The sequence below is a fragment of the Branchiostoma lanceolatum genome, chromosome 2 (genome assembly GCF_035083965.1).
Source record: "Branchiostoma lanceolatum isolate klBraLanc5 chromosome 2, klBraLanc5.hap2, whole genome shotgun sequence".
NCBI lineage: Eukaryota > Metazoa > Chordata > Leptocardii > Amphioxiformes > Branchiostomatidae > Branchiostoma > Branchiostoma lanceolatum.
This window is the reverse complement of record NC_089723.1, coordinates 25805063-25818924: the sequence shown is the minus strand read 5'-3', so window position 1 is coordinate 25818924 and position 13862 is coordinate 25805063. Positions and strand designations below refer to the sequence as shown.

At 44.7% G+C, this 13862-nt stretch overlaps 1 protein-coding gene across 1 annotated transcript; it reads left to right on the top strand.

Moving 5' to 3' along the window:
• Window positions 1–86: 86 nt before the first annotated feature.
• On the top strand, window positions 87–9589 carry LOC136428213 (Krueppel-like factor 13). The gene is made up of 2 exons (XM_066417555.1): window positions 87–951; window positions 6111–9589. The coding sequence occupies exons 1-2, from the start codon at window positions 141–143 to the stop codon at window positions 6422–6424; spliced, it is 1125 nt and encodes a 374-aa protein (XP_066273652.1). The 5' UTR covers window positions 87–140; the 3' UTR covers window positions 6425–9589.
• The last annotated feature ends 4273 nt before the right edge of the window (window positions 9590–13862 follow it).

The window sequence follows — 13862 nt, the reverse complement described above, 5'->3', positions numbered from 1 at the left end:
CAGGGTCATTAGCGCGGACCAATGAGCGGCGCGAGCGGGGTTGAGTGACGTCATGCCCCGCCCCCTCCCTGGCTTTTGTGGCAGTTCCCAGGCGCGTACGGCTCATAACAAAGAAACAACGTTGCTAGTCGTGCCGGCAAATGCCGGGACACCTTCTCGAAATCAGCGAAAAATTTTCCCGCCAGCAAAAGTGTGGCGTGGTAGAGGAAGGAACTCAGTTGGTTATTCATCGGAGACACCTCGACAGTGTTTCCCCCGTGTTTTCTCGCTTGGCACGTTGTAGATTCGCCGAGAAACTGGCTGCCACGCCTCTGTTCATACTGCCGTCGGAGACAAAGACCTCCACGCCCCGTCACAGGATGGCCACGATATACCCGGGTGTCTCGTACGAGACCACGCTCGCGGCTGAGTGTTTGCTGTCCATGGCTCACTCTGTGATCGTCAAGCCGCCTCCCAAGCCAGAGATCAAGATCGAGCCCGATCGTACGGAGTTGGTTCAGAACGACAACAAAGCAGGCAGCCACGGACACAACCCTTTGTTCATGGTGGCGCGCATCCTAGCGGATCTCGGGAACAAGCATGGTTGCAGTCCCAAAGTAAAGACAGAAGAGGCTTCGAACTTTCCTAACGGCTACGATCACCATTTCGAAGAAGCTGCCACACCACTCGATCTCTCTGTGAAGGCTAGGAGTCCCTCCCCAGCCAGAGAACCAAGCCCGAAAAGAAGCAGGGTGGGTAGCGGGAAACGTGGTGCAGTGGCCAAGCGTGATCGCGCCGAGCGGTCGACCACACCTACCGGCACCAAGACCAAGCCCGGCGCGGGACGCAGGGCAGGCCGCAAGCCAGGAATGAGCGTACAGCCCGCCAAGAAGCACAAGTGTTCCTTTAAGGGCTGTGACAAGATCTACGGGAAATCCTCACATCTCAAGGCGCATCTTCGCACCCATACAGGTACGTACTTGGGCCACACCTGTCGGTGTCCGGCCTGTTGGCTGAGATCTGACCCGCCTCTTTTGTTTCCTGTCCGTTACTAACGTTATAACCGCTCTGGCAAAATCGTTCGCTTGTGTCCGTTTCATTCAAGATTTCACTGTTACTTGTAAACACCGAAGGCGTGCATAGATCTTCGATACGATTAACCACCATGTAGTAAGGAAACGTTTGACCAACGTTTACCATTCATGTATAGTTGGCATACTACAGTATGTGTTCCCCTCCCACTCGCGCTTGCCGGCCTCGTGGTCACACAAAACGTCGAATATTTTGAATTTTCCTGTTTTCACCAAGGTGGCGAATTTCTGATATGTTAGATAAGGAATTCTGTGTACAGCCAGGGTGTTTTCAAGTTGCGTAACTGCGTACTTTGGCTTGAAAGTGCAACTACGCAATCCGTATTTCCCGATATATGTGGGGAAGGCCTTTGTGTGTTTCGTAATGCTAACGGGCACGTTGCGTTGTATCGATCATTCTGGGCTCCTCCCATTTCTGTCATCATGACTCACGCACTCGTTTCTTTGTCTACAAACCTCAAGTTTTCGCATGGAATGTTTTAGATCTTAGCTAAAATTTTGAGATGGTTCGATTACAAGCAGTAGTGGCCGTTCTTATGTGCAGTTTGAGGGTTTTTTTCATGGTTTGTGGCCGCACGATCTGGCGCGCAGGGTTGTGTTTTCCTTTGTCTGTGCTGTTTGCAGTCACAGACACTTAACGTTTCCTGGGCAGACACACTAAAATTAATGATTGTCTGGGTCTTGCAGAGGACCTATCTAAGACCACTTTTAGGATAGTGTTTGGACATGTTTAGATGTTACTCAGGGGGTTTCCCCGGGGGTAGGGGTGTTGATTTCTCAGTCCGTTTACGTGTGTGGGAGGGGTGCCCAGGGAAACGCCCATTGTTGACTCTGACGCCAAACAATGCCGCTCGCCGGGCGGATTGCGACATCGCCCCCTCAGGCTGTTGGTAGCAGTTCGTGAGTAAAGGTAACTCCCCTGTCAATATTTGACCCCGCTGAATGTAATCAGTGCCACCATTTGTGCAACTTTGGCAGCAGCTACCCTCCAGTCATACAGTTCCCCTTCCGTTCGCGCAGGCTAGGGGGCGTACGGGATCGTTGTCAGTTACCTGATGAAAGTGATTTGCATGGTGAGAACGTGCAAAAAGTCTGATAAAGCTGCCGCTGCATATCACAGGAAGGACTTGATTATGTATTCCGCATGCCTTTGAAGCAGTCACTGAGGGGCTTGTCCAGATATGTAGTGTATTGTAGTCTCCAAGCAGACCTACGGGTTGGCAAAGACCGTATCCAACAGGCAGAAGGAGTTTTCATAGCCAACCCTTAGATTGCACTATAAGCTCCTTCTTCCAGTTGGATACGGTCTTTGCAATCTATTGGGTCTGGTTGGAGACTAGTGTATTGCCCTGTTGGCATTTAGGACTCCTGTACTTGTCCAAGTGGGAGGGGCACATTCATTAACTGTTTGCCTCCTTGGGGACCGTCCACACATGGGAATCACTTTTGTTCTGGTCTGTGGGAACTTTCATTGGAAATCCCCATACATCTTTTGGTTGCATTGTCTTTGATAGCTTGTTCTTCTTCAGAAGACCCCCTCGGCTTTCCTGACAACAATGGCCTTTCACACCTCTTAATGTGCAAAGTACATGCAGAATATGTAAAAGAATTTAAAGTGGAAAGTTTTGAAGCAACTGTCTTTTCCCCCCATTTGGTTTGGTTGAGTTGTCAAGGTTGCCATGTTGGTTTGTGATGATTGTTTGGAATGGAAAGGGTTTGGCCATTTGCCAATTTGAGCTCATTTGACCATCAGGAATGGCCTTGCCCTTACATGAGGTGCGCTCTTGTGCAACAAGTCTGGCTATTTTGTCCTTGGTAGAGGCTGAACCTAATATTGGTGTATCATGTTGCAGGACAGTTGGCTTATGGAGGCTCATGTGTACAGTAGTCCCACATCTAGGTCATGTCTCTGAAATCAGGCAGTTCCTCACCATCGATTTTGAATGCAGTTGCTGCTCGTGGAAAAGAGGTGCCTGTGGAAATCTGCCTAGCAACAGCGGCTGACTACCAGGGCCGGCCCATTCTCCTCCACCACAAGGGGGGGTAGGGAGGCTGGCACCCCCTCCATCCTGATGACCTATTTCCATGTCATTTGCATTAATTGCAGAATCTTTGTGAAGAGGGCATGTGTGCTGGGCTGCATCTTTTCAGCACTCTTCAAGCATGAAGTCTGGTGTCAGAGGTGCCAGGAAGGTCCAGACAGGCACCTGGCAGGGTCTTAAAACTCAATCACCTTTCTCTCTCTTGGACACAAAGACATCTGTGTGTGCTCTTACCTCAGCAAGGCTCTACCAACCAGCCTTTTTTAGAGCCTGAACTTAGCCAATGACATCATTCCACAATAAGAGAATGGCTCATATCCTCACTGGGAATTTCTGTCACAACATACTACCAGGCATATTCATTTATCATTATGATGGAGTTTTATGATTGATGATGCAGTAGTAGTTGTGCACTTTCCAAGGAAACACTTAGGAATCTTACTTTAGGAAATAGTAATCTCAGGAGATGAATGATAGATATGGCAGCCATCATTCTTAGACAGTTAGTTTATATACTTGTATGTAGTCTCCACAGTGATGGATGTTGATGAGTGGTTGTGTTGGGAAGAGTTTGGTATCCGAAAGGCACCCCTACCTTATATGGGTGTAAATGAAGGAGGATCCCTTCCATTGCCCACATGGAGCCCATTTCTGGCATTACCTACAGTAAACACAGCCTGTCTGGGGGTGTGGCCGACTGGGGGCTTCCAAATGCACCTGAGAGCTTTCCTTTCACACTTCAATGCAACTGTCAATATCCATATTTCCAGGCAAAACAGCCCAAGAAGGATTTCATGAGAAGGAGCTGTGTCTGGCCCTGTAATTTTTCTGGTGCCTGCTTTGATTATAAGAATTAGTCACTGGAGGGCTGAGTAGTGCCCCAGTCAGACAGAGGGGCGGGGCAGTGACTAGCAATGGCCGCTGTCTGGGATACTCACCCCTGCCGCAATATTTCTCATTTTTGTGATGACTGTTGCATCCAGTCATGGCAGCTTTGGTATGGATGAGGTGACGCTTGGTGAGGAAGTCTCCCAGGTTTGGGAGGAGGAAGTCTACAGGGGGTGTGAACCAGTCCAGCTGCATGTACCCTGTCAGAAACCTGACATGCCTGCCTTTGAAATGTAGATCCCCCTGATTTAGTGGTACCATTGACACTGGCATGGTCTCAGACAGTCTGTCCTGTCTGGCAGCTGGACATCCAGCCTCAGACACAACTCTGGCTTTGTGTATGGACCCGGCGGAGGTCATTTGGTCAGACCCCCGATTAACTATGGCCTTGGCACACTTTTAACCCAAATGACTGATCCTGTTTCTAACGGCACAGCTTTTTAACACCTGCACAACCGGACCAGTCCATGGTGGAATGGAAATAAAGAGGCAGGGGCGAGGTCACGCCATACCAGCACCTACTATTGATCGTAAATAGTTTCTCCTTGATGGAAGCTGGTGCTCCAGAAAGCAGGTCAATCAATGATAGCAAATCATAGTTCTGCTGTTGGTGTCTCTGTGCTCTTGCATGTGTAGGGCTGCTCTGGGCTTTAATAGAATTGTAGATGGGACTTGCCCCAGACATTTAGTAAACGGGCCCTTGGGTTGACCTTGCCCAGTGCCCTCTGACCCAGGGGTAATATATGGACCGCTGATGCCATCTACATGTATTTTCCCCTTTCTACATATAAAACATGGCAAGGAGGACAGCCTCTGTAAACAGAAGAGTTGTTGCTGACATAGGGACAGATGGAAGAACATAAGGGGTGTGGCAAAGACCCACCAACCAAAACAGATGCTTTGTTAAAAACCCCGTCTAAAGGAAAGTGAAAGGAAAAGTGCCCATAGAAAAATATTTTAATTAAATTGAAAACTTTTCAGCTTTGGCGGCATTGTAATCTGTTTGGATCCCACTGTTTTCTTATGTTTTGATATTATGATTCTTGTGGACTGTAACACACAGCAAAGTGTCCATATTGTAATCTAATCATTCGCTTGTCTCTGGACATAACAAAACTGTCTCTGTAAAGTGTGACCAAAGTTTACTGTTGAAGTTGTGGACTCAAGAAGAGATAAAACAGCTTGCAAACTTTTGCATGGGTCGTGCCGCCCCTCTTGCTTGCTTTCTTACAGCATCGACATTGACAGAGCACTCCTCAAATATTTTGTTGTTTGGCTGTCAGTCCATGACTGATTGAGGTGCATTTAATACACTAGAATCTGCCACGCATTCACTATTGCTTGCCTTTGCCAGCTGTTGGAAAGAATGATGTTCTTTTTGGATTCCCTTTGTGTTCTTGCAGTTCCCTTATACCAATCTTCAACAGACTAGCAGTAGCACCTCTCTCTGTTGAGATTGAAATTGTATGAGCCAGTAGCTAGTCTGGGTAGATCCCTAGGGACCTTTGTTTGATGATTATCTGGCATAGGGTTTCAGCATCCACTTTAATGGTGAGCATCTCCCCGTGAAATATCAGATGGAAGTCCATCATATTTTTGGGAAGACATTGACAGCAAATGTGTTATACATGTATGATCTTTCACATTTTGTTCCTAACAAGCAAAGATTCTCCTGATTTGGAAAGTGCATACTAGGGTTTGCTACTTGGAGTAGTCAAGTGTGTTCTAATAGTGCAGCGCTATGAGGGTATCACTTTGCCAAAGGTCTCCCCTATTAACATCAAATAATGGTTTTACAAATAGTTACATCCTAACATAGCCCCTTGTACTAAAAGCTAATTGCGTGTTCTTATCTCTGGTATCACTTGATAGTTATCTTAATGAGATTGGGATGCATTGAGTGTGTTAGAAATGCCCTAATAACCCCATCCTCTCAGGACCGGTTACTTAAAATCAATAATGGTAGACATCTTTATGCTGTATTAGTCTAAACTTACAGTGATTTAATTATGTTCTGTGTAGACTGAATGGCTAACTTTACTTTACATTCAATAGATATGACAAAGAACTGATTGGTTTTAACAAAATGTTTTTATTCTATATGTTACAGGTGAGAGACCATTCCCATGCACATGGCCTGACTGCTTCAAGAAGTTTGCACGGTCCGACGAGCTGGCACGCCACTTCCGCACCCACACCGGCGAGAAGCGGTTCTCCTGCCCGATCTGCGACAAGCGGTTCATGCGCAGCGACCACCTGATGAAGCACGCCCGGCGGCACCCCAACTTCCAGCCGGGGATGATCAAGAAACCGGACCATCGCCGTAGCAACCCCATGTCTTCGGCGGCGTCCACTGGGTCAGCGAGTGAGGACTACAGCCTGTCTCCCGCATCCAGTCCGCTCAGCGCGCCCACCTCTCCTTGAACATCAGCGCCGTATAGGACTGATAACGACACCAGCTCACAGCTGGCTGGCTGTTACAATGGACTTGAAAGATGTTAAGTTACACTGACAAAGCATCTGGAAAAGAAATGACTGTTTGCCGGTTGCGGCAGTCTGGCACTTGAGCCAGACTCTGAGCTGTCAGCCAGGTGGCAAGTTTAAAAACGTAGGAAGTAACAAACGTAACATCCCAGTCACGATGCCTTCCCGTTCAGAATTGCCTTGATTTGAACTGTCCTTTCTACTATCTGACCCTACCTCAGGCCGATAGTCTCACAGTTGTCACGGCAACTGCATTCACTTGTTCTGGTCTCATCTGAGAACATTCCTCTGGTACCAACAAAATTTACTAGCACTGTTCTCTGCTATACTCTTGATAAGGCACCAACTGGTACAACGGCAAACTTTTTTGTGAGGAATTTGAAAGATCAGTGTAGAAGAAGTGTTATTGAGACATTTGATTGACGGTGGAAAGGCGTGGTCCTCCACCATACCTGTACATGTTCGAAATAATCTCTCAATTACGCAAATTGTCGTGTTACTTGAGACAGATGACAGTATGTGTTAGTACCACATTTTTCTTATGGAAAAGTTTTGTACTATTTCTACTCAATTGCCAAAAGTGGTGAAAAGTGTAGGCAAGTTAGCTGTGCGCATCTGTGTCTTGTTGTGCCATTATGGTGCATTGCTGGGTTTGTCACTTGTTGAAGTGCTGTCTATTTTTCTACTGTTAATCAATGTGAAAGCTTTGTTATTATGCCCTTTGGCTATAATAGCCCTTTGCTGTTCTGTGCTAGATGTTTGGCTGTTGCTGACTTAGATTTAAACCAGTAATAACCGTTGCTGTTTGAACTCAAAGTAACCTGGTCATTGTACTGTAATGTTACTGTGTAGAGTTGCCTTTATGATATTGTATTTAACCAGAGGCCTTCCATTCCTTTGTGTCATAACACTTGCACATTGTTGGATATAACTTGTACTAGCTTGTCTCACCAGTGAAGAGTATGAAGTAGTTGTCTTTGTAAAAAAAATATCTCTCTCAGTGATGAGCCAGAATTGACATTATTATATAACCACAGTGTAGTAAGGTCTAGCTTCTGAGCTATGTTGTGTATAACATGTTGTAGGGCCACTGATTTGGGGAGTAAAAAGGTATACTTTAAAGATTTGATTATAAAGGTTTGCACTTTTTAGTGACAAGGGAGCCAAAACTCCTTGGAGAAGTTAGGTGTCGGAAAACCCCTCCCCAAAACAGTGGCTGCTGCTTCGGTGTTGTTCTCTGTGTCTTGTATTTTTAAGGGCACCTCTGATTCTGCTAGTTTTCTTCCTGCTTTGTTGTTTGCCAAACAATTGCCAAACCAACCAACTTGTTTTACCTTTTCATGTGGAGCCACTACTGTTTCCACCATGTGGAGTCAGAACTGTCTCCACTATGACATTTTGTTCCATCCGGAGGATTGAGTATGATTCAGATGTTCTTGAACTTAAAAGATGAAGACAGTATTTTATCCTCATGGTGAAAGAGGTGTCCTTTGTGATTACCAATAGTTGAATCATATCATTGGCATCAGTGTAGAGTTGCCTATACAGGAGAGGATATATCTCTTGTCCAAAGTTGCTGTAGATGTTGCATGTCCGTCGGCACACCACTGGTTGGGTGAGCGAGTTTTAAAGACCGGCATGTAACAACCCTGGCAATGTAGGACGAGGAGTCAGGAAGACTGATAGTGACTGTCATTGCTAACTTGAGTAAAGAGTGAAGTTTGTTGAGAGAAGAGAGGGCAGGTTCCTTGTCTGTATAGTAACCAGAACATATGTTTTTGTTGTTTTTGTTTGTGAAGATTGAGCTGAAATTTGAGATAGAAGGTCAGCCATTATCTATCCTGTGTAACAGACTGTTGATGATTATTCCCTCTTCAACACACAAGCCTGGGGAGGACAGGAATTAGTTGTATGATTTTCATATTCAAAGCTTTTTTTAGAAATGAAACAGTGGAATGCCACTTTTCTTCACAGACTCTATTTCCATATACATTAATGCTGCAAGAGTTTATTTATTTCATGTCATGTCATGTGCAACAGTACTTAAATGTTGAGAAGTTAGGAAAAAATTCTTTCCCGCTGGACGGAGTTGAGAAGGGTGCTCAGTGCTTGATTGCCATTGACGTAAATACCACTTGACCTCATAGCAGGCTTCAGTAGTTGAAGGGGAATAAGAAGAATGCGTGCGAGAGCATGTTGTGTTGCCACATGCAGTGTTTAAGCCTGGACATTGTCGGTTGCCAATGAATGTGTCTATCTGTGGAAAAAAGAGTTTTTAAGCTGTGTTCTCTGTGACGATGAACTATGCAATGGTTTGTTTTTCATATACAGTATATGGGGTAAGTGGTGGAGGGTGTCAAGACTTCAAACACTGCAGGCTTCCCCTCCTGAAGACCTTGCAGCAGTTTTTGCCATACTTCCGACCAGTCATGCAATCCCTGTTTCCGATTGGTTGAAAATGTTTGTGTCCAATTGGTTGAGAACCTAAACTTTCCAACCAATCAGCTGTTTCCGAACAAGATGAGTTTGACCAAATGAGAGTAGGGCACACACTTGATGTAGACAACAATGTTTTTCTTCAGTTTTGACCAAAAAGTGGTTTCTGTTGATTGGAAAGCACAGAAAGAGACATTGAAAGGATGACAGGATGGACTTTTGCCGAAGGGATCAGGATTGTATGATATTGATATCTTCAGTAGAGATCTCTTGATTGACCAGTAGACCACATCTTGTACTTAACATTGTAGCCTTAATCATGTTCTAGATTTAGTAGTTTGAATGTTGCCTATTTAACGGAAACTGATGTTAATGGCTACAGATGACCTTATATTTAACTTATGCTGTGTGTTATTTAATGCTTATTTAAATATGTTTACCACATAATATGTTTGCCTGTGCACCCACATAGGTTCCTTTGTTCTCTGGTATTAAGTTATACTTTTCAGGATTGGCTGTGACCACAACAGAATTGTATTTTGTATCGTTCAGGGTTTTATTGACCAAATATGATGGAACAATATCATCGATTACCTCTTTCCGGGAATCGTTCTGTACGAATTTGTATGATCAAATTTATATTGGTAAATAAATGAGATGTGCATTGTACCTATATTTGTGAACCTTGTTCATTTCTGCGTACTGAAAGGGTGGATGGACCGAATGAACAATGAATGGATGGATGAAGCTTTTATTGTGTCTCTAATAAGTAACTACATACAAATAATGAATGGCAAATGCAAATCCCATTATAATATTTTATCAAATCAACCGTGTCCACATCTAAGGAATCCAAAACAATTTGACAAGTACTGTATCAAGATGCCTATAGCCTATATATAAGGCCTGCCATAGCTTTCGTGATGAAACTCTCAGAGAGGCAGACATGAGTTTCAAAGGGGAGCATATTGTGATCTCCAAGCAGATGTTTGGGGTAGAAAATCGTAACATCCTGATTAGTTTGTTTTTTTGACGTTGGCCCAGGAACTGGCCTGCGTAGGCCGTAGTAACAGTCAGCCAGGTTAGCTGTTCAGTATCGCACGCCCACTGTCTAAAAGACCAGCTCCCAAAGCCTGTTATGAAGAAAACAATGCCCACTGGTCATTTGCTCCAGCACTCTTCTCCAGCTTAGTCATTGCTGCCCTTTGTGACAGAAGGACCCACCTGTTGTGACCCATCCCTCTCACAAAGCCAGCCGCTGACTCAGATGTACTCATCAACAGACCCTACATAGCTCGGCGAATCGTAGCCCTGCCATGGAGACCGGTCCTGTTCTCTTTGTATGAGTCAAGGGAGCAAGAAGTTAGGACGACTACTTTTATGAAGGGGTGGGGTGGGGCTCTGACGCATATGTTCCCCTTTACTATTTTGCCTTTCAATAGTCCAAAAGTTTGTGCTCTGTTATTAAACCTGTTGTATTCCATCTAACGTGATTCTGCTACTGTATCTAAAATGTTCTGAAATGGTCTAGATCACAAGCTGAACAAAGGGGAACTTTCTTTTTCAATGTGTCCCGTGGAAGTAGATGCTACTCTGACCATAGACACAGCTCTGACCTATTGACCCCAATAGAAAAGAGATGAGAGCAAAAACAGACGGTTCCCTGCCGGTTCCCGTCTGACTGACGTCTCCTATCAAGGGAGTATATTCCTATAACCTACTTTCATACAGTCTAGTCATTCATTGGAGTCCTACCCCCACCTGCCCCAAACCCAGATCGGATCAGGTAAGGGTACCCCCCACACCCCACACCCCTCCATTTCCCACTCAGGGCAGGTGGAGGTAGAGGAGGGAAGGCCAGACAGTATAGTGATAACATCGAGTGCCCTTTCCTATGTCCTATTATACAGCTTTGATCCCGGAGAAAGAAAACTAGGACAGGGCTGCTCTGGTCATCATTCACACCTCATCACGGCTGTAGCGGAGTGTGAGGAAATGTGCGTGTGAAGTTTATGATGCAGTGCTGCATGTGTATACCACCATCATGCCACCATCATAGACGAATAGCCTACTAACTCGACAAACAAGATTGGTTTTACATTACTAGTAATCTATGCCAGGTGTTCAGTTGGCTCATAAGAGATCATAAGAATATGAGGAAGAGATGGGGAATGGCAATGACGATGTGTTCTGTGTAGCTCAATTTTCTTCAAGTTACCAAAGTCCCTGTATACAGTAAAAAAAGTTTCGTGGATTTCCGTGTTGGCTCCATAAAAGAGCTACAATGTGGATAGTCTCGACGTAGTTATGTGAATTATGCTTGTGCACGAGGAAAGGCATTGAAACTATTTGAAACTTTCTATACATGATTGTTTTAAATGGTTTATCATTGAATATGTATGCGGGAATAGAATACCTTTGCTTTACAAACACGCTTAAGGCCTTTATTTTAAGTTTAACAAGTCTGAAACAACGTGAAAGCAGAAACTTTCAAAGGTATGGCATTTATGATGCTTGTGGTCAAGTATATCAAGTAACTTGACGTATACATATCGAAAGCTATCACAACCGCCATAAGACAAGAGCCTCTTTCACGTATCCATGGAAACAGGTCCCAGCCAGGTACATGTATATCATACAGTCTCAGGTGACCCAAAAAGCAACGGTACGCCCGCCCCCCTTCATTAGAGGGATGAGGGGTGTCCCGTCATGCTTCGGGCGCGCATCAGCTGGTAGCTGAAGTGGTGAGTGACGCGTTCGTGGTGTAAAAATAGCCACTGTTGCTAAGCGTTCCCAAGCTCAGGGACAATCCAGCATACAACAAGCAGGGGCAGACCAGTCGAGCGACAAAATACTTCAGACAAGAAGTATTTGAATTAAAGCTCCACATGTGGAGGTGTATCAAAATGCATGTTTGTATCACTCTTATCAGCGTGAAACCGAAGAAATTGGGGCGGGGCTGCCAGCATAAAATGGTGATTTAAGATCGTTACAGAATAAATTGCTGCCGTCAAATACTCGTGACTGCAGCGAAGGATGGTGATACGTGATGGTAGTCTCCAACCAGACCCAATGGATTACAAAGACCGTATCCAACTGGAAGAAGGAGCTTGTAATGCAATGAAACGTACTTCCTCTGCCAGTTTGATACGGTCTTTATGCAACCTATATATATAGATCTGCTTGGAGATTAACGTGATGGTGAAAATGTTCTATCCGTGGTTAAGAGATGGGGGGGGGGGAGTAGGGGGGCTAGTGGCGTGATTGAAAATCTTCATTTGTGTTGTTTTTAATCATTGGTGTCTTCGTTTCTAGTACAGACTCTGCCGTTGGGTACTTCGGCGCTCTAAATTACCAAGAAATCAATCGCCAGTCTGGGTCTATAAAATGACCAAATTAGATGCGTCGAGAGATAGACATCTTTAAAGCCATCTTCAACCTCTTACAACGGGTGCACGAAGGGTTCCAAACAGGACTCAATGAAAGTTTTCAAATCAACAGTTTGCCCTTCTAGTGTCAAAGGAAAGGCTCTCTTACAGCTACCAATTTTCAATCACGGAGACCTGTCTTATGTCGTGAATTATGTCATATTTATGACAATAACTTGATTTACGTCTGACCTGAACTTTAAGAAAATGGTATTATAACCGAAAGCGTAATTTCGACACAATCGAAAATCAGTAATAACTGGAGCAGGAGATGACTTTTTTGATGACATCGGCAGGAATGAACTTTTCAACTGCTATCGATCGAGTTATTTAATCTGTCTTTTCAATCAGACGATTTAATCAACTGTCTGCGAGAAGTTTGAATGGAAGTGTTTGTAGATGATAGATTCGGCTCCGGTTGTTTCAATTATACACATTCAGGACGAAAAAAAAACAAAAACAATTCTAATCGAGGCAGGAAATGAAAGTTTAGACGGGGTTAAGCTACTCATTAACCGTCAGTGTTGAGATATAACGTCGCGGTTTGCAGGATAGATGAAGTTGGTAGTAGACCTACACAAAGGCGCGTAAATTTTTCGTCTGTCCAAAATGCTAGACAAACATTGTCGCAGCAATTATGAGCGGATCAAGGAAGTTGGGGACGTTGAGGACCAAACATGATTGAGGGAGGAGAAAGCGAAATTACACCAACTAATTTTTTTACCCCTATAGCTATCCTACATATAGGCACATTCCACTTAATAATCCACATTTACAATATTTACAAGTCTTTTTCAACCGTAATAAATACGTGAGAGTTTTAATCATATCGCCAAGACTCAAGATTTTGTCTCATAAGTCGACAAATATGATTTGGCAATGCCAGCAAATGGAAAGACTAGAATGCGACGAGGTGCAATGCAGCAAAATATTGTGTAATAGAGTAGTAACAAAAGGAGGGGAAAACAGACATTCACCACGAGCTTTTTATTGGACAGGTGCCCTTGGCAACTACGGAGGTTTGTCACCAAAGTCTCTCATGTCTTCTTTGTTACTATTGTACGGAAGCTGGTGCGAGGTTCCCTCTTCCCTAAGCCCTTCGCAAGCCTGCTAGACTCACCTCGCTAAACCTCCACTAATCCACACATGGCACAACAAAGACGTTATCACGCAATCTTGCAATTGTCAAAAGTTTTCCAAGGAACCAATCTAGAAACTTACGGGGAGTGTCTCGACCAGAAGGAGTGAAAGAGTGAGTGATTGTTCGCGTGGCTAAGGCGATTTGGAGATCGCCTGGCCGTAACCCCTGACCCGGAGAATGTGATCGAGTGCGACACTTCGGCTAATGGCATCTCTGATTTACTTTACTTCGATTGACGGTTCAGGACCTCCTCCCCGAGTGTCCAATTTTCATCGGAATTCAAATATTCGATGTTCGCAAAGCCTATTCCGTAATCCTCACGGGTCCGCCGGGGTCATCCCAGATTTCTGGAGATGAGACATTCCGACTATTG

Coding starts and splice junctions, on each gene's coding strand:
- LOC136428213 (XM_066417555.1), top strand. CDS start 141: ATGCCGGGACACCTTCTCGAAATCAGCGAAAAATTTTCCCGCCAGCAA. Junction 952..6,110: donor GCATCTTCGCACCCATACAG/GTACGTACTTGG, acceptor TATATGTTACAG/GTGAGAGACCATTCCCATGC.